The sequence below is a fragment of the Amphiura filiformis genome, chromosome 16 (genome assembly GCF_039555335.1).
Source record: "Amphiura filiformis chromosome 16, Afil_fr2py, whole genome shotgun sequence".
In the NCBI taxonomy this organism is placed as follows: domain Eukaryota; kingdom Metazoa; phylum Echinodermata; class Ophiuroidea; order Amphilepidida; family Amphiuridae; genus Amphiura; species Amphiura filiformis.
In genome coordinates this window covers 48,632,130-48,652,029 of record NC_092643.1, presented here as the reverse complement: position 1 = coordinate 48,652,029, position 19,900 = coordinate 48,632,130, and the positions used below count along the sequence as shown (strand labels likewise).

Sequence of the window (19,900 nt, the reverse complement as noted above, 5' to 3'; positions counted from 1 at the left end):
AATACTACAATATTAAAATCCACAATGCTTTGCGATTGGCCGGGATTGACCCCAGTGCACGACCTTTCACCGCAAACTTTAAAGGTGTGTCAATTGACGCTGTTCATCGAAAGTGTTTACCGGTAAACAACGTGCAATGGAAACTGACCGTTATCCGCCTTTCACCGCTATTTGACGGCGAACAGTTTTACCGGTAAAATGCAGGGGACTCAATAGAAACACGCTAATTGACAGTTCAAAGATATGTGTCATATGTCTTGTGATCGTAACACAGATATAACTAAAATAATTGATTTTAAAATGAATCCATTATTAAACTGACAATGTAATGATGTCACACACCTTCAATATATAGACTATTGATCTATATCAGCCTTTTATGATCACAGCTATGGGCAGGGTTGCCAAACCCGCAATTTGGTAGCCCAACTGGGCAACTTTTGAAGTTTCAACAATTTCCTGTCCCATAGAAACCAAGAGTTAAAGCCATAATGTATGATCTTATAATATGAAGTTGGTAATTTGTTTTTCAAATCTGATATTTTGGCATATTTGTATTGTTTACACATGTTCCAACTTACACCTGAATGGAATCAGTCAAATTTGCTGTGTTTGTCATGTCAGCAGGGCAATTTTGACCTTATGTTTATTTGGACATTTAAAAGTCCCCATATAGAACTCCACCTTAAACGGTCAAAATACTTAATATAGCCAGTGCGGTTTCTTTCACTTATACTTTGTTTATATCTAGTTTGGCTTATAAAAATGGACATTTTTGGACAACTTTTCCTGCTGACAGTTACTCAGCATTTTGAGTAAAGAATGACAAAATAAAAATGTCATGGAAATTGTACATTATGGCTTTAAGAAAAAAAATTGGGTGAATTTTTGGCATTGGCACCTGCAACTTTAGCTAGTTTTATGTCCCATACAAACTAATGGCTAGGAGAAAAATTGGGCGACTTTCAATGATTTGACCCACATTTCGGTTTGGGCTGAAATCTGTTGGCAACCCTAGCAATTGAATTGGTATAAATAGATGTTATACTGTAGTTATGTACTTGATCAAATAGTCTGCTCACGTAATGTTTACTTTAGGTATCCTATTGTACATCAGTCTATAAACGATGTTTAGACAAGTCTATGGCACATACATTTGTATATTTCCCAAACACCTCCAACTGTCCAACCGGAGTACATGTAGACTAACTCCATCAATCGTCTACACTGCACATGTACTTGTGTTATGCTTCGTAGTGACGACTGAATAACTTACAGTTTCATATCGTGATGGACTTCTGAAAATATTCGCTGCGACTTTGGTTGTGCGCCATAGCGCGACTGACCAGCAGACATCGTTGTACTCGTCGTTGTGACAAGATCGCTTTGAAGTTCTAAAAACAACAAACTCGGTCAAAGGGTCAATTTGGACACAACTGCACATGCTCTATGCCACAAGAATTCTGTTGCAAAGTCCGTCACATTTTTTCCACGTAGCATTCTTAGTCGCCAACCCAAAGAGTTGACGAATATGGGCAGCAGTCCGACAACTGGAGCATATAAAAAGCCATGGGGGTCACGGTACTCAGAACAAATGACCATACATGGAGTCCCTGCACCGCAAACATGGGTAGCATTTTCGGCCTTTCGGTATATCAATTACCACTTTTTTAGACCAATTTTGGTATATGGATGGGTCTTTTTTTATCAACATTTTCTCAATTTTTTTCCTGAAAATAGCCCAATTTTGCCTCACTGTATTAACCAAATTTTTTTGAAATTTACCCCAAATTTTGGGGAAAAGTTGTGAAAACTTAAATTACTAAGATTGGTAAGAAAATTTGTGTTAAATTTGGCCGAAAATTTTGACTTTCGGTATATCGATGGGTTTATATGGACATCGGAAGTACGAAAAGCAAGCTTATACCCAGACTATAAAATTGACAATATTTACAATACAGAAATTCATCTTGCACTTTTATAAACTAGTTACACATGGGCTAACAAATTGTCCAATTATACATTGTAGCTCATTTAATTCAAATTAGAGATATACCATCAGATTGTATTGGGGCAGTTAATTATGTGATATGAAAGTATAAATCTTTCTTGCTCTCCCCCACACTTTCTCTCTCTCTCTCTACATTTGTAGCTCCATGCATGTGTCCCTTGCATCCCTGCTCCATATCTCTTTTTCTCTTTAACTTGTTCTCTCTCAAACAGATGTGCCTTAAATTTGTACACAATATGAATTCCTTACCTTGCTACTAGTAGAAGACAAGCACAAAAAAATGGAAGCAAAACTTCAAATGTTGTCCCTATTGGGCGTCGAAACTGAAAAAAACCACAAAATTCTTAGTTAGTGGGAGTGGTCTAGTTCATAAACACATAATCTAATTGGACAATTGCACAATTTTGGGCGTCGTCTACTCATCTAGCATGCCAAAGACGACTCTAGATCATCACAATTAGTATTGGTAACGTGCAACATGCTTGTAGAGGTGCGCGTATACAGCCTGTTGTGCCTGTACTAGTGCGTAATACTTGTTTGCACTTGCAGTACGCACAACTGAAGACGTTAAAGTTGTAAACTTGTAACTAATATCTAAAAATCAATATTGGCGACATCCGACTCATTTCTCTTGATCGTGTCACATATAAATTTAATGTGTAGGGGTGTGTGGGTAATCACCATAGATTATGGTAATCACCTCCAAATGAGGACTTGATTTTTCACTGACACAAATGAGGATGCACTCAGAATAGGGGAATATCCACAGTTTTGTAGTATGGTAGTTATAAAAGTAAAATAGTGCAAAAATGTAATTTTTGCAAACAACATAAAAATGCAGTCTCGTTTGGCGGGGGAAGGGTGCAGGTCTCAGTTGGATAGTAAAAATTCAAGTGGGTCCATGGATTGGAACTCAGCTTTGAATGAGCAAGGTCCAAGGTTTTAAATACAAAAAAGTATAGGTCCTTGTTTAAAGGTCGTTATTAGTATGGGGTGTGAAATGTGGGGTTGTGGGGGTTCAAATTATCAACATTTAAAAAGATAACAATATTGCACAAAATTTTATACATATCTTTTTTTCAATATAGTACATTATAAAAAATGCATTTAAAAATAAAATTCCAAACAAAATGTAGTTTTAAAACAGGATCACCCATGAAAGTCATAAATAATAAACTTATTTCTAATAGGGTCCTTGATGGGGGGGGGGAGCTTTTCCTGAATCTTTAAAATGTTACAAGTAATGATCTGGTTTACGTAGTTGATACATAGGTACGGTATATATATGTAAATTATGTCCTGACGTCTGAATTTGTACAAAATTGTATAAGTCAGCAATGGTTTCTATGGTAACAATAAGGATGTATCCAATTTTCTAATGTAAAGCAAATCACGTCATGGAAGTACACTAATCTACATTATAACAGATACTTCCATCATCACATCAATATACAGGGTGTATCAAAATAAAGTATACAGTTTGAAAAATGCAACTACATGAAGATTTTAAGTATTTGGTTAAAATGCTATAGTTGACAGCTGAATCGCATGCAACATATTGTCCTCCCATAACTGTAACATCCATGGTGTACATGACTATTATAATCTGTTGCAAGGCTCCTTTTAGCTTTAACCATTGCGTAGATGCGCGCATCGTCAAGCGTGTGCAATTTAAAAGGAAGTGTTGTGGAAAATAATACATGTTGGATGGTTAGTCTACAGTATAATGTTTTAAATTTGTAAAAGGAATTCTGCAAAAAATTATAATAAGGAATCAGTGGCTACTTTTGCTAGCCGAGTATAAAAAATGCAGTTGCGCGAAGTCAATTAAAATCAAAGCAACATGAAAATCACATGTTTTACCACTTTCTTTACAGTAATTTGACAGTAAGAGATCTGAAGACATGCAGTGCAGACATAAACATGCATGATATAACTGTCGAATTTGACAAACCTAAAAAAACCCTGTGTTTTTATTAACTTATTGACAGCCTCATCCCCCACTTTACCCCATCAAAATAGAGATTTTGGTATCAGGTGAAAGCTCATATTTTTCTCATTAACATATTGAAATTAGGCATTTCAAATCGGAATATTTCCGGAGAAATCATCAAAAGCCTGGCGAATTAGTCTTAACTGTGATATACATGTACCTAATTCAACATGCAGTTTTTGGGCGTACTCGCCACAGCGAGTACGCACTCATTATATTGTCACTTTTGGTCTTTAATGGCGTTTAGTATGAGATGAAACTTTCGTCACAATTTTTGTAGTCTGAAACGACGCAAGTGATATTGTGCGATGCAGTTCCGATGGAGTATTTGTATACTAATTACTCACTATAACATTAACGATCCATTACATACAAGCTAGACACGTACCTCACAGTGATCTTTTGATAGAAGTAATAATTATTGGAAATACTAGAATCACTGTTGACCCATACCGGACCTTGCAGAGAAATATTATGGCCGTAATATTTGCACAGTACAACCATGACAACGGGCAGTGCAATTGCCAGATTTTTGTCCACGTTTTCGCCCAATGAAAGTACCACTGTTTGAGGGCGGCAGACAGGTTATCCGACATAATCAGCAGTATCAGACACTAATTTTGTCCCAGCCTCTCAGATAAGGACCGTGCAAAAAAAAAAAAAAAAACCCGTCAAATATTATGTGCACAACATTGTAAAAATGTTGTCTTATGTATCAAACTTACAATATGTGTTGTACAGTAATTAAATGCAATAATTGTCATGATTACATGCATAATTAAAACTTATCATCTGCAGTATATTATAGGCAGGCCTATAATATGTAGGCCTATGGATTCTTACATAACTTTTCTTCTTTTTGTAGCCCTGAGCCCCTAGACCAAAATTATTGAGGGGGCTAAGCCCCCACAAGTCCCTTCCTCGGTTCCTAAGCCTATGCAAACTTAGACACACCTGCAACCGTAGACATCCACGCTTAAACAAAGACAGCGCAAATAATGTATACATTTACAACTCCACGTTGGGGTTCAATACAAATCACAATTGCATAGCATGTTGTTGGGTGTTGGTAAGATAGGTCTACCATGATTCAAGGTATCTTTATCAATTTGTATCCCCATTTTCATATAGTAGGCCTATGCAAAATGGGGTCCTTATGTGCAGATACATGTACTTACAAACAGGGGTGTGTTTGCAATATACAAAAAAATGTGTTTTAATCACACTTAAAAACCCTTTCAAAAATCATAAAATACTACACGTGCTTGCTTGTTTATCCCAGTTCACTCATTCCTACTATTATTTCCAATACTTATGTCAAACATTTATAATACCCTACATCATGCGCACTTTCTTTGGTACGCCCATTTCCTTTTTAAAGGAATTTTTTATTTTGATGATATCTTCGGAACATACACTGATTTGGAACTCCTAATTTCAATATGTTTAAAATGAGAAAAACAGGATCTCTCATTTTATATCAATTTATCACATGAATTAAATAAAAATAGTGTAGACTACCAGTATCACACTGTATAAATGTCAGTAATTCCGTAAGGAATTAGTCACATTTACAAGGAACATTTATGTGTTCTTTTTGCATGAATGTTTGAAAGGGACAACATTTTATGTTAATATACATAATTTTTACAGAATTTGATTTTCCATATCATGTCACCTTCCTTTAAATGAAACTAGCTGTATTTTACATCACATCTTTTGTGTCACATTTTATGCTAGGCAATGGCACAATTGATTATTTTAGAAGTTGTGTAGCATCCATGTAAACCCAATGTTCATGGCTAGCATTATGATACACACCATGATTTATATGTACATGGATTTATTGTTAATAGCATTTTTACATTGATCTGTCACTGTATCTAAATATTGCTAGAAATTTCAATTTTTCAAATTTCTATAAATTGGGTTTTGGCATAAAGCTTCAAGGAAAAAAATCTGGAAGGGGGAAAAGACTCTAAATTAAGTGTTACCAGTTGCATCTCAATCAATCATGATGTATAGGTTGCCATGGTTATGATGCCCTAATGACCTTATTCATATGTATATCTCACTGTACATACATCTGAAGGGTGTACAAGATATGCTTGTGATATAATTGGTACCACTCCCAAGATGACATTTAAACCTAATCTAAAAGCCATAAACATGATTAAAGATGTGGTGTGACTTTTTAATGTTTCTGAGAAAAATGTCTGTTGAATTGATTTAGGGATTGATGTTAATTAAGGGCTGTGCAATAATTATGTGTACCTCCCGGGGTGGTGAATTCTCAAAATGGTCTGCCAAAAATCTCTTGATGTGATGAGTAAACGGATAACAATTGTAATTAATTGATTGATTGATTTATTATTATTAATTAGGTCAATTGATGACCTATATGTATTATGGGAAATAAATTTCTATTTGCAGCATAAAAATCAGCTCGTTTTTTGACGATCTATGATATAATATAGTCATATACTATCTGCAACCCCTCTGGTTGCAGGGTCATGAGAATTACAAAACACTGCACAGCGGTTTACTACAATCCTGGCGAAAAATGTTGCTACACCAGAGCATTATTGGCCAACATCCTTCCCCGCTCCCCTATTGCAATGTTGATTTGGACATCATCGTCATCATGTCTACATTTCAGTCTCCCAACATTGAAAAATGGGGGGTGGGGAAGGGAAGAGTGTAAATTTAATCTGCATGCATTTGCAACTATTATACACTGATAATGCGGCACTGTCACATATTTAGTGTTGGCAATTTGATTTTAACACCAGCACTTGCTGGTGTGGCAACAAATGTACGCCAGAATTGTCTGGATGAGATGTAAAAAAAATCATCTGAAATTACATTTTCGTTATATCTTTAGAACGGAATGTCTGATTCACATGAAATTTTCACATACTCTTACCCTGTTCATGTACTCTATACTGAATATAGCTTTTTTCATATCATTTACACCCTACAGCCTATGTGTACTGTTAACTATTAAGATGTCAAATAACACCAAATATGATTATTACATGCTGTCTACTGAAGATAGCACAATAAAGGACTTGAGTATAAAGTGTACATAGGTTCTTTTGATTTTCAATTTCAGCAATTTCATGATTGTTTTATTTTCTGTATTTTTTACTTCTTATTGTTACATGTTCTTTTGATGTTCAATTTAAATGCACTTAGTCAATTCCCTGTACACGTGTATTGTTTTAAAAAGTATGTACAGTCAGAAGGGTTTAGGGAGGGGCTTAAACAGACTGGTGAATAGAGTCTCTTCCTCACATGAGATGGTATTTTATATCAATCTTTGGGTATAAAATACCTTATCTCTATGTTCATATACATGTACTATTCATAAGAAACCCTGAATTGTGTCCACCGCTACATCGGTGCATTGTGTTCATAATAAACCCTAAATTGTGTCCCCCACTACATTTACATGGTCGTAATTGCATCCACAAAAAGTCGTCTTCAACAACTTATTGAAGGTCGTGGACAAAGGATAAAATACTAAATATATTCAGCATGCTATTTTAGTGCAGTACATTATTATGCTACCTAAAAAAACAAAGAAATCAAACAGAACATATTGCTATCATTTCTGTTGGACATTTTGTGTAAAGAGGGATACATATCGTACGAGAGGAGAGGAAAAGTAAAAATAATATTTTTTTAAATAGATCAACAGAGGATTCGAACTCATGACCTATGAACTATGCGGAACTCTAAACATTTGTAATGTTTATTTAATGCACATATGACCCGTGGCGTGGTAGAAAATTGACCTGAAATGTCTCAAATAGACCTAACATAATTTCATCGGTTTCATTGACAAAATTTAAATAAAGATTACATCAATTTCTTGTTTGTGTTGACCATTAGGCCATCAACCTCAACTCCATCTGTGCAATGGGTATTGGGTAACTGATGTTTAAGGGGGTTCGAAACGATGTTTCTGGAAAACAGAAACTGAATTTAGAACCATTTGAATAGATTGAATAAGTTAAGCTAAATACACTGAGCAAAATAGTTTTTGTTTGAAGGAAATGGACATACGGTTGTCAAGATATGCATGTTTTTAGTTTCTTTGTATTCTATTGTTTTTGCCAATATATTGATGAAGTTAATGAGGAAAATTGGCAAAATGTGCTCATGAATATTCATATTTGCCAATATTATACCAATATCTTATGAATAAACCTTCATACTACTTTTTATTTTATATGATTTTGACATGAAACTTTGCCAATGTGTTTCTATGGCCTAAAACATTACCATGTGATTTTCCCGCCCATCTAATTTGCATATTTGCATAATTAATTAGCATTATACTTAAGGCTAATTAATTATGCAAATATGCAAATTAGCTTTGCGGGAAAATCACATATTAAAGGTTTAGGTCATAGAGACACATTGGCAAAGTTTCAGGTCAAAATTTTAAAGGTAAAAGTAGTATGAAGGTTTATTCATAAAATATTGGGAAAATATTGGCAAAATTAATATTAATGAGCACATTTTGCCAATTTTCTTCATTAACTTCATCAATATATTGGCAAAAACAATAGAATACAAAGAATCTTTCAACAGCAATATCTCAAAAACCGTTTGTCCGATATGGCTCAAATTTTAGAATTAAGATTATTTTGCATATCTCTCTGCAACAAGTCTATTTTAATCTCAATCAGAGGAACTTGATTTTGCCTTTCGTACCACCTTAAATGCTACTATGAGGCTAGGACATAGATATATTAGGTTGGTACACTATTATTTGCACTATTATATATAGACCCCTATCGAATAAACCAACCAAACCAGAATGGCATAATAATAGAAATGGCAGATACATGTAGATTGTGTTTGAATGACAATTAAATCACCTGTTTTTAGTGCACAAATCTATTTGGGGAAACATTTAGCAACATATTCTGTAATCACTTAATAATATTATGTTAGAATGCTTTACATCAGGTTTTCAAAAATGTTCCTGAATGGAATTAAAATGTTTTATAAACTTGATATACATGTAACCTGACATTTAACATGTTTAAGTGTTTTCTTCATTACCGGTATATAACTATTTCTAAGTACATTGAGTACCCCCACCCCACATCACAGGAAATATGCATTGCACAATTTTAAATTAACATTAATACATTAGAAATGGATACATATTCATTCACTTCTTAGCTCAGTGGTAAAGTCACTGACTTGTGTTCTATAGGCTATTGGAATCACAGGTTCGAATCCGTTTGTTGCCTTTGTTTTGATTATTATTTTTCCTCTTTTTATCCTTCATATTATTGTAGGGCTAATACTTATTATTATCTTCATGCTTGCTTGTTCTTATTTTTAAAAGAGATTGAAATGGCAAATCATAAAATTAGTTAACTGTAATTTTGTCATAGCTATCAGCAGTAGATAGCAAAATTCTAAAAATGGTACCATGTAAATGAGCTAATTTGCATAGTAAAAGCCCTTCAAACTGAAAAGAAACCAGTATAATTTTGTTTGCCAATATCAAAATTTATGATATATTATATAAACATCATTTCATAAAAATTCTTTATAGGCATCTTTAATAAAATCAAATTTGTATTTTCATGTGGATAAAAATTAGGGCTCAACCGATATGGCATTTGTCTACCGATCCAATATCCGATATTGATGTTGCAATATCGGCCGATATATCCGATACGATCCGATATCCGAAGCACTAAGCAAGTAGACTAAAGTGGCTTGCTCAAGGACACAAAGAGCCAGTCGAGCTCAAGTGGACCCACTCAGATTTCGAACTCGGGACCCTTGGATATCACATTCCAATGCCTTAACCGCTCGGCCACGCTCCACTGGACCTATTCTTAAGTGCTAGGATCATTCACAGTTAATTTGAAAGAAAATTGAAAAATATTACGAAAAATTTATAGGATGCTGGCTGATTTAATCTCTGTTAAAAATGTGTGAATTTTGAAAAGTGGAAATTACAAAATGTTTGTTTTTCATTATTTTTCTCCATTTTCAAGTCTTTCATCCCAGAGTCAAGGAGAGGGGCAACCTCCCCAATTTATGCCCAGGGTAACATCATTCACACAGTCAGCTACAGCTACTCCGACCAAATAAATACTCATACCTAGATACTCCTGCTATTTAGCAAGAGTAATTAAATCATCCAAAGCAAGGGTGGCATAACTTCAATAAACTTGCTCCAACCATTGTTCACCCTACTACTGAAACGGAGAGCCAAAATGCGATTTCAGATTTTTGGCCTGTTTTTAAGCTTACCTCCTGTGTGTTTGTCTATTGCAGAAATACGAAAATTTAGCTCTTGTCAAATTCATATTTAGAGAAAAGTCACGATGCTCACGTGTTCGTGGTAGTTTTTGATAGTTATTATACATTTAAAAATGATTGCAGGGCTCTGCACAAGGTATATTTTTGTAAATATTTGTATTTGATGACCAGTCCGGTCGTCCGAGAGATGTCGAGTGTTGAAAATACGGCAGAGAAAATTTGTCATATCGTGCCGTATCGTGCGTGTGAAATTGGCCTCAAATTTCACTATTTCCGCTATATTAGCTTATATTGTACAGAGATCTTATAATATTGTGTAAATAATTTTGCCAGGAACAAAATAAGGTATTACATACCGTCTGAGAGTACATATTCAGGACAAAATTCAGGTTTTTCTTGTGTGTTTACAGAATTTTGGATTTGTCATTTTGAAATTCCCCGGCCATCAGTCGTCTGATGTACGTAAACAAGTTTTCCTAAAAATTGTAAATTTCTTTAAAAACGACTTTTGTTGATCAAACTTTGGATTATTTAAGATGTAATTGTTTAAGGATGTAGAATTTTAAGATATTTTTGAATATTTTTATGTTTTACATGGTCAAAAATGGGGTCATCAGTTTAATTTCTGATTTAAAAACTTACAGTTGTTCTAGTTATTAAATTTCTGTAACGGCGTTCGAAATTGAGCGCCTGACACGGAGTGACTGCGCGATATCCATAGTAACGGAGCTTACGCTTTGAACGCAGCCGCCAAAAGGTTCCATGAACGCGTTCAGGAGAGTATAAAAGGCCATGTACGACGCAAGAAATTTCATTTTGTCGGGTGGGCTCCTTCCCACCCGTGCATGCAAGGGCCATGCAACAGCCGGACTTTGATCTAGGCTAGGCTCAAAACACTGCATGCAGCTTGGACACAAGCTTGGGCGTGAAATATCCCCAAAGTCCAATTGCAGCTTGGACACAAGCTTGGTGAAATATCCCCAAAGTCCAATTGCAGCTTGGACACAAGCTTGGGCGTGAAATATCCCCAAAGTCCAATGAAAAGGCACTGTGTTTTGTGCATTACGGCATGGCAAGCTCGTATTTGGTGTATAGGCATGGTTACTCTGAAGTAGGCCTTGGCCTAGCCTATGACTATGTCATGTGTATGAGAGATTCTGTTGATTAAATTGTATTTTTATGCTTCTCGATTATTCAAGCAGATAGTATATACTTTTCGGCAGCATTTATTAGTAATTTATTTGGATGTAAAAGAGATAAATAAGGAAATATCGTCATGATCAACAACAGAGATTGTGTATTTACCAGTGTTTACTTGTATTTTATGAATTGTGATGTGATAAGACAAATATGAAAGCAAAATAACAATACAAGATTTAACAAAAGAAGCAAATATAAAACAGAATTGTCAAGTCTCATTTTTACCTGTTAGCCTACTCCTTTCTTGCATCACTGGTTTAACATATCTTGGGGAGAATTCTAGTCTTTGATACTACGCTACCACTTGTATGTTTATAAGACTAGTCTTCTCCATCAGTCGCTTACAAAAGTATAGGGGCAAGCTCGGTCCCGTTACACTACTCCGATCAGAGCCACTACAACAACCACGCGTGCCTTATACTTGTTTAATAACTTGTGATAAAGTTATCTGTATAGTGATGAGTAAACAGTATCAATTGTAAATACACAGATAACAAAAGCTGGAAAACAAATATAATAAACCAGATAATCCTGATATCTACCACACAATATCTGATAGTAATAGTAATGGATTGGAAAGTAACTTTCAAATCACAAATATGTATGATAATAAACTTGTAGTATTCTGATTCTGATTTTAATGAGGTACAATTTTTGTGGCAATGTTTAATTTTTTTGGTCATTTCAAATGTACCTCAATTTTATCATCAATGTGCACCTTCTATCTGAATGATTCTATGAGCAATCTAGCTGTGCTTTATACATTACCTCACTTGCATAAAACTGAATAATTGTGTATTCACTCTCCAATAGCGTGTTTCTATTGGGGCCATTATCCGGATAAAAACCGGTTAAGAGATTAACTGTGCCCAATAGAAACTGACCTTCTCCGCTATTCTCCGGATAATAGCGGCGAGAGTTTTCCGGGGAATTTATCCTACTTTTAGTAGGATAATGGCGGAGAAATGATCTGGATAACGCCAATGTAAACTGACATCGTTCCGACAGACTGCGCTTACAGGAGAGAAACCGAAAATCGACACGGTCACATGATCGCAACGTGTGTTCTGTTTTGTTTACCATTTCATCAGCTGTATGTGTTTGCAACTTTCATGCAGAGTAAAATATATTTTAAACATTGTTAAAAGAGGCATAAATTAAGGTATAGATTATTAATATATCAGAAATCATGGCTGAAAATCCTCTTTTCGTGTGGACAGCTGAAGGAATAGGCCTAAGGGGCCCGAGAAGATTTCAGCATGTTCAGTGATTGCAGCGCGGTGTAGAGTGTGTGTAGGCGATATTAAGCCCGGGCATTCCCGCATACAACTTCAATAATACAACATGTTTTGTAATTTGTAGGCTAGGCTAATCTTTTCGGTGTAGCATAGGCGGATTTATCTTCCAAGATTCATTTGAAGGTAGAAATAACATGTTAAAATTCCCATTAAAAGTGAACAAGTTACGATCGCCATCGTCAACCAACAAGACTTGCAATGACCTGAGATGACCTTTCTCCGGCAAAGTCACGAAGTGTGACAATCGGGCCACGGCTGCTTGCATTTTCCGGATAACAGTCCCCAATAGAAATTGACCGTTAGCCGTCATTCTCCGCTATTACCCGGTTAACAATTTCACTGGAAAAATTCCGGATGCTCAATAGAAACACGCTACAAGTGATGCAATAATCAGATGTACTACCGGTACTATAGCAATAGGTTCAAACAATTTTTGAATATATCGCCCTGCACTACAAGCAGGTTGCACTGAATGCACTCATCACCTGTGTATGTCTGCAATCATAGATTGAATACAATGCTATGATATGAATATTCTATAGAATTACAATCCAGGTCTTTATCCCTGCTCTTTGACATCTATGGTTCAATGCAGAGGTACCACGTGAATAGTGCAGCGCAATATATTCAAAAATTGTTTAAACCTATTGCTATGGTATAGTTAATCCGATTACTTCGACAGAGAATAGATGTACATCAATTGACCAGATCGACAGCCCATCAGTCACATATATCCCCCATTTTTCCTCATTTCAAATTACACAGTTCGTTATTAAGGTGGCCCCCACACAAAGGTGTGTATATAACAAAGGTTTGTAAATACAAATAAAAGATGCAATATCGGACGAGCCAACGGCGAGTTCGATATTTGTATGACGAATCCGATATGTTATGGTATCATGCGAAATAAGCCATCCAATATTATCATTATTAGGTTTTCTTAACTCCTAATAACCCTGAAAACATAATAATGAAGTTGATCGTTTATTGTGTTGGAGCTGCTCAGTGTATTAATGAATTTGCTTCTGCCCAGACAGCTAAACAAAGAAACAAACAGGCAGACAGACAGCCAAACTAAAGAAACAACTAAGCAACCATTTGGATGATAACATACATGTAATGTAAACCCCACATGTGTGGAGCCCAAAAACTAACATTTTGGTGTCAGAAGAAAGCTTATATTTTTCTCATTTTACAACTGTACAATTTAGCCCCCGAGATGTGTTTCATTTTTAAAAATGGTGTGAACAAAAACTAGGAAAAAGTGGTAAACCATCACCTATATACTTACTATGGGTAATATTGCTTTACATGTTTTTCATATTAAAACCGCTGGAGCCATACAACTCTTTTATTGGAAACAGATTGTTTTAAAAGCCATGATGTATGATCTTTTATTATGAAATTGGTTAATTTTTTTCAAACCTGATTTTTTTGCATATTTGTAATATTTACACATGTCCCAACTTACACCGGCCAAATTTGTTATCTTTGTAGGTCAACAGAGCAAAGTTCGACATAAAGTCATAAATTCATGAAATTTATGACTTTAAATCCTCCCATAGAACTGCATGTTAAATGGCCAAAATAACCAGTGGGATTTTGTGCTTTCACTCTACCATGTTTACATTGTTGTTATTTCAGCTGAAAATGGACAGGAACACTTCTCGGCAGTTATTACTACCGTATACATTCCATTAATCGCCCATGCCCCTATAAACACCCACCCAGCATTATTACACAGAATCCATGCATGCAACTACTTGTGTATCAAACACAGGGCTCTACACACAAAGTCCATATTCTGGGCCATTTTTTACATTGTATATTATGTAAACAATATAAAATATAAGTGCCCACCCAAAATGACTTTGTTAAGCGCCCTGGGCAGTTAATGGAATGAATACGGTAATATTATTTCAACATTTTGAATGAAAAATAAAAAATAAACAAAATTAAAATTTGATATAAAATTGGATCGATTGAGCCCGTATTTATTGGTCGAGCTATTAGTTTTAAAATATTGGACGAGACGTAGTCGAGTCCAACAATTAAAAATTCATAGGAAGACCAAATAATATTGGGCGTAATGCATCCAATTTGATCATTATCATAATAGATGCCCCATTTTGGATCCTAAATCTCTTTTGTAATGATTTTAGTTGGCCAATATACACACTTAAAATTCCATGATAGCTACCTGGACTGTATGAAAACAATAATTCAATTTCAGTTGAGCTCACAAAGTCAAATTCACACAGATACAACGATGCATGATTTAACACACACAATAGATGTGCTTATGAAAGTACAGGTAGTAAGTCCACATGTTCCAGGAATAGTACATAAGGTATTATATGGACAGATTTATTTTCATTATTCATTTCCTCATTCAACACGTAAAGCATAGTGTATGTTTGCTAAAATAAATTTCTCTAAAGCTGAATACAAATAAAGATATGTTTCTCGTCTGGGTTTTATAAAAAAAATATTTGGCCCTGTATTTTGCACACACATACTGCCTGAAAAAAGGAGGTGGCCTTTTTTTAAATTTTATTGTCATGGTAGCTACAAAATGTAGGCCCCTCTAATAATCCCAAACCCTTCCAAAAGTGTTTCTTGTTTATTAGCAAGGCTATAGAAAGCATCTAAATTTCCTAGACATATTTTTTTCAAAAGTTATAACTGATTATAAAAATAAAATTGAAGTGACCTCAAAAAAGAAATAGGTAGGGGATGAGAAACATATTTTATTTTTAATGAAGCCTAATAAATGATCTTTTAAAATAAATTTTGTTATTTTTTTTAACTTGATATACATGTGGTGATTTTTGGCATAATATTTGTAATGATTAATTAAATATATATAAATAAAACATTGATATAGATTCATATGTAGTGGTAAATTTGGCTATTCCAGTTGTACAATGTATTGTTATGCTGGGCAAGGCCACTTAAAATTAATTATTTGTTTGTCCACCACCCGCCTGGGTTTTGGACCTTGCGGGGATTTAAAAAAAAATTCCTGAAAATATGATAAAGGGAGGTTTTGTCGGAGGTGCCTTAATGTGTTGGACCGTCTTTGGAAGGACTGAGTTAAAACAAAATGTTACATAATTACATAGTACCTCCAAGGGCTACCATTAGCTCGAGATAGCTAAAATACAGGTTTACATTTACTATCTTACATTATCTTGCTGTATTTCAGCTAGAGCGCCAGACAACAAGCTTCCGGTTTTTTTTGGAGAACAATATTGTTACGTAAGACGAAGAAGAAACCTGCCCCGGAGCCCGCCCTACTCATTATTTCATTGTACTTATTGCAATTTGCCTCAACACAATGCTTTTGTGAGGACTAGTGAGTGGTTAAGAAATTGACAGCGGAGGATACGAACTGCATGCCGATTTTTAGTTGTCAATCATGAATTGCCGCAACATTTTAGTATTTTACTGCATGGCATTCGGCAAGCACCATGACAAATTATGCTGTATTTTTCCAAGATCATCTCATATGAAGTAAGCTGAATGCGATCTGTACTTTTGTAACATTCCGATCGCTTTTGATCACCTATTATCGGCAAATTTGCTTGAAAACATGTGAGTTTATGTTGTGTAAACATAATTAGCATGGACACAAATGAAATTACGATGCAATACAATGCAATTTGAATGCGCAGCAGATCTATAGAAATAACATGGCCCGGTTTTATGCATTATTATGCTTTCAGGGTTATTAGGAGTTATTAGAATTCGTCATACAAATATCGAACTCGCCGTTGGCTCGTACGATATTTTTATGACTCATCCGATATGTTATGGTATCACGCTCAGCCATCCAATATTATATCAGAATTAGACCACGTCTGGCTACCATATTAGCGGTCCTCAGGAAAAATGGTGTTTTCAAGTTAAACCTGTGGGCCATACGAAATTAATATGGTTTACATCCAAACTTACCTGGAGAACAAAATTCTTCCACAGAAGTAGCTTAAACTGTCTAAGTCTCCACCCCATTATATTTTCTTAACTCGATCTGTAAAAGAAAACAATTGATTTGAAAATGCTGGTATATAGTTTTGAAAATAAATAAAATAACTATACATGTACAATGTACACTGCAAACTATTAAAATGCTCAAAACTGCAGAAAGATTTTCAAATTGTACATGCACTATATCTGCCAGTAAAAAAGCAAACTGATACATGTACGTAGAGTAAACATATATATTAAAAACACACTCTATCTTCACAAGTTAACTTAATTCGGAAAATATCGACATAAATGCACACTTCAGAAGTGGCCAATTATGTTATAAATTGTTGCCATCATGGCTAAATATCTCATACACGATTGAACAGATTCATCAGGATCGGTATAGTAAACTGGTAAACTTTGTTTAACCAATCTCATACACAATTTTATTGATTCATTTTGGGCTTATTACCGAAAGTTAGAAGTTGTCAAAAATGGCAACATCAAACAACAAATACAAGAGTTTTGGACATAAAAGAAGAGCCAAGATAAGAAAAGATAAATTCATAATTTTGCTTTCAAAATCTACCGAACCCAGAGCCTGGGGGCACGATAACTTGGGTAAGGGGATCGAATATCACCCTTTCAATAATAATACCAAAACCGTTCAGGCATCTGGTCCGCAATATGCCCTGATGATGCAAATCTTTCAAAGCCTAGCACATGTACATGTATACGTGTGTCAGAGCTTCATTTCATTTTACATTCAATTGTTATAATTTGGAATAAATACAAAATAGCAACCTCTTTGGCCATGTGTTTTGACCTCAACACCCAAAAAGGGTGGTGGCGTCACACTTTTCACTGTGATCATTTTGTTTTTTGAGTGTATCTTTGGAAGAAATATAGCTATGACAGTAAATTTGGTATCAAATGAAGGCTAAGATATTGATTAGTAACTATGGACAGTTTCATTAAGATATCTTGAACATTGGCAGAATGGCACCCAATCCAATTGACCAAGTCAGGGGTGGTGGTGGCAGCGGTGCATGTGGCAGCGGTGCACTCATGTACAAACTCTATGGGTAGTTTGTATTTTAAGTGCACACAATATTATTGTAAAATTGTTCATTATGCATTTCAAATGTGTCCTTATTACTATAAATTTGGTATCAAAAGATAGCTTAATTGTCCATGTAAAGATTTAAATACCTTAACTTTCTTAAAAGAAAATGAGCTAGAGGACTGTTAGTCACAGGTAAGTCACATGACATACAAATTCATCCCTATTCTCTACACAGTAAACCCAAATTTCAAGCGCAATATACTGCTAGAGATTACCATCGCTGTATTTTTAAAAGTATACCCCCTAGGATAGCAAAAGTATACATTTTTGGAAAGCTCTTGGCTCAAGGAATCCAAAAATGCACTTGAAATTAGTGTAGGGTGTTACCCTAAGAAAATATTTTTCAAAATGTACTAGACTGATGGGTTGAATCGGTATAAAATTCCACCGGCCATTTTCTGAAATACACATTGGTTTACTATCATAAAGCCCTATATCATCAGAAAGCTAATGGTCTGAACTTTTCAAAACTGCATTAAGAATTGATGTAGGGTACACATGAATGAAAACCAGTACCCCAAGTAAGCTTCATCAAAATTATAAAATGGGCTTGCATTTTTTACATTACTTCTTTTCACATATACCCTACACTAATTCTGATTCCATTTTTAGATTCCTTGGACCAATAGCTTTCCAAAATGTATACTTTTACTATCATAGGGTGTATAGATTTCCAGATATGACAATTTATACCAAAAAGGTGCATCATGACAGAAAAATCAAGGTGTGATGCAAAGTCGGCGAGTTCACGACGCATGGCCATTTTCAAACCTACAGCGGTTTTTGCACCATAGCTATAAACTATGGGGTTCAACTATCAAATGTAATAAATATTTGTCCCCAAAGAATATTGAAACTCGTATTTTGATAAGTATAATAGCTGGATGAGGTATGGGGCTGGTTACGGGGCAAAAAAACCACTAACCGCTAAATGTGGCTATCCAAAAAACCACTAACCGCTAAATGTGGCTATCAAAAAACACTAACCGCTAAATGTGGATAGCCAACTTGCGGCTGAGCAGCATGAAGCTTCATCATGCCGCTTGCATGACTATGAAAGCAAATGTTGTCACTCAGCATCGCCAAAAATCGTATCATGAATCATGATCTCATACGTCAGAGCGACACCACTCCAGAGTTGACTTGAATCGAACTCCTAGCGATGCTGCCGCTTGGGCAAAGCGGTGGAGTGATCGATATCGGTTTACCCCTGGTCAACGCTAGCATTTCTGATGCGACTGTGCAGTGAAGCTTAGCTGTATCCAAGATATATTTGGGTCAGGTGCAGGGATAGCGTTAACCCCCGATCGGGGGTGAATGACCCCCTAAATTTAAAAAATATTAATTTTTCACACTCTATATAAAATGATGCAGTTTGATGGCAAATTTAAATTCACCTGGCATACCTAATTATAATTTATATTTATTATATTGAATATAGCCATATATAAATCATGTAAATGAAAGTTTTGACAATTAATGAAATTTTCCAAAAATAATGAATAATGAAATCATGACCTCTATATTTCACTGAAAAAAATGTGACGGGAAACTAATCATTTCATTTCATTAGCCTACCGCGCTGCACCAGAGAAGATAATTTCTTCTCATCTTCTCTGGCTGCACATACAACACTATTTTCAAACTGTTACGGTACAAACAAAAATTAAGCTTACTAAATTAGGAATCCAAATCAAGAGAGCATTGAGAGACCAATGAATGATGTGTACTGAGTGATATCCCGTATGATGATATCCAGGATAATATCCTTCTCTCAGTCTTCGTGAAAATTAAATTGGTCACCAAGGCATCTTCATCCTCCTGTTGACCATCCTTTACAACGCTATCATGTGAGTCTGTGACAGTCACATGGATTGCTTCCGTTGTGCTGTCACTGACTGTCACTGCATTAAAATGGAATGTCGCACGACCTTTTTTCCTTGTTTACGCCCTCGATTACATGGATTATGTAATCCAGCCCTGATAAGGGCGTAGAC

General features: G+C 35.3%; 1 protein-coding gene across 1 annotated transcript in view; it reads right to left on the bottom strand.

Annotated features, from left to right (window-relative positions):
• The window catches only part of LOC140136419 (phospholipid-transporting ATPase ABCA3-like), a 105,947-nt gene extending 86,349 nt beyond the window's left edge, over nt 1–19,598 (bottom strand). Inside the window, 3 exon segments of the mRNA XM_072158143.1 lie at nt 2,261–2,334; nt 16,763–16,838; nt 19,580–19,598. Coding sequence (XP_072014244.1) covers nt 2,261–2,334; nt 16,763–16,819 — 131 coding nt within the window. The 5' untranslated portion in view covers nt 16,820–16,838; nt 19,580–19,598.
• Nucleotides 19,599–19,900: the final 302 nt, after the last annotated feature.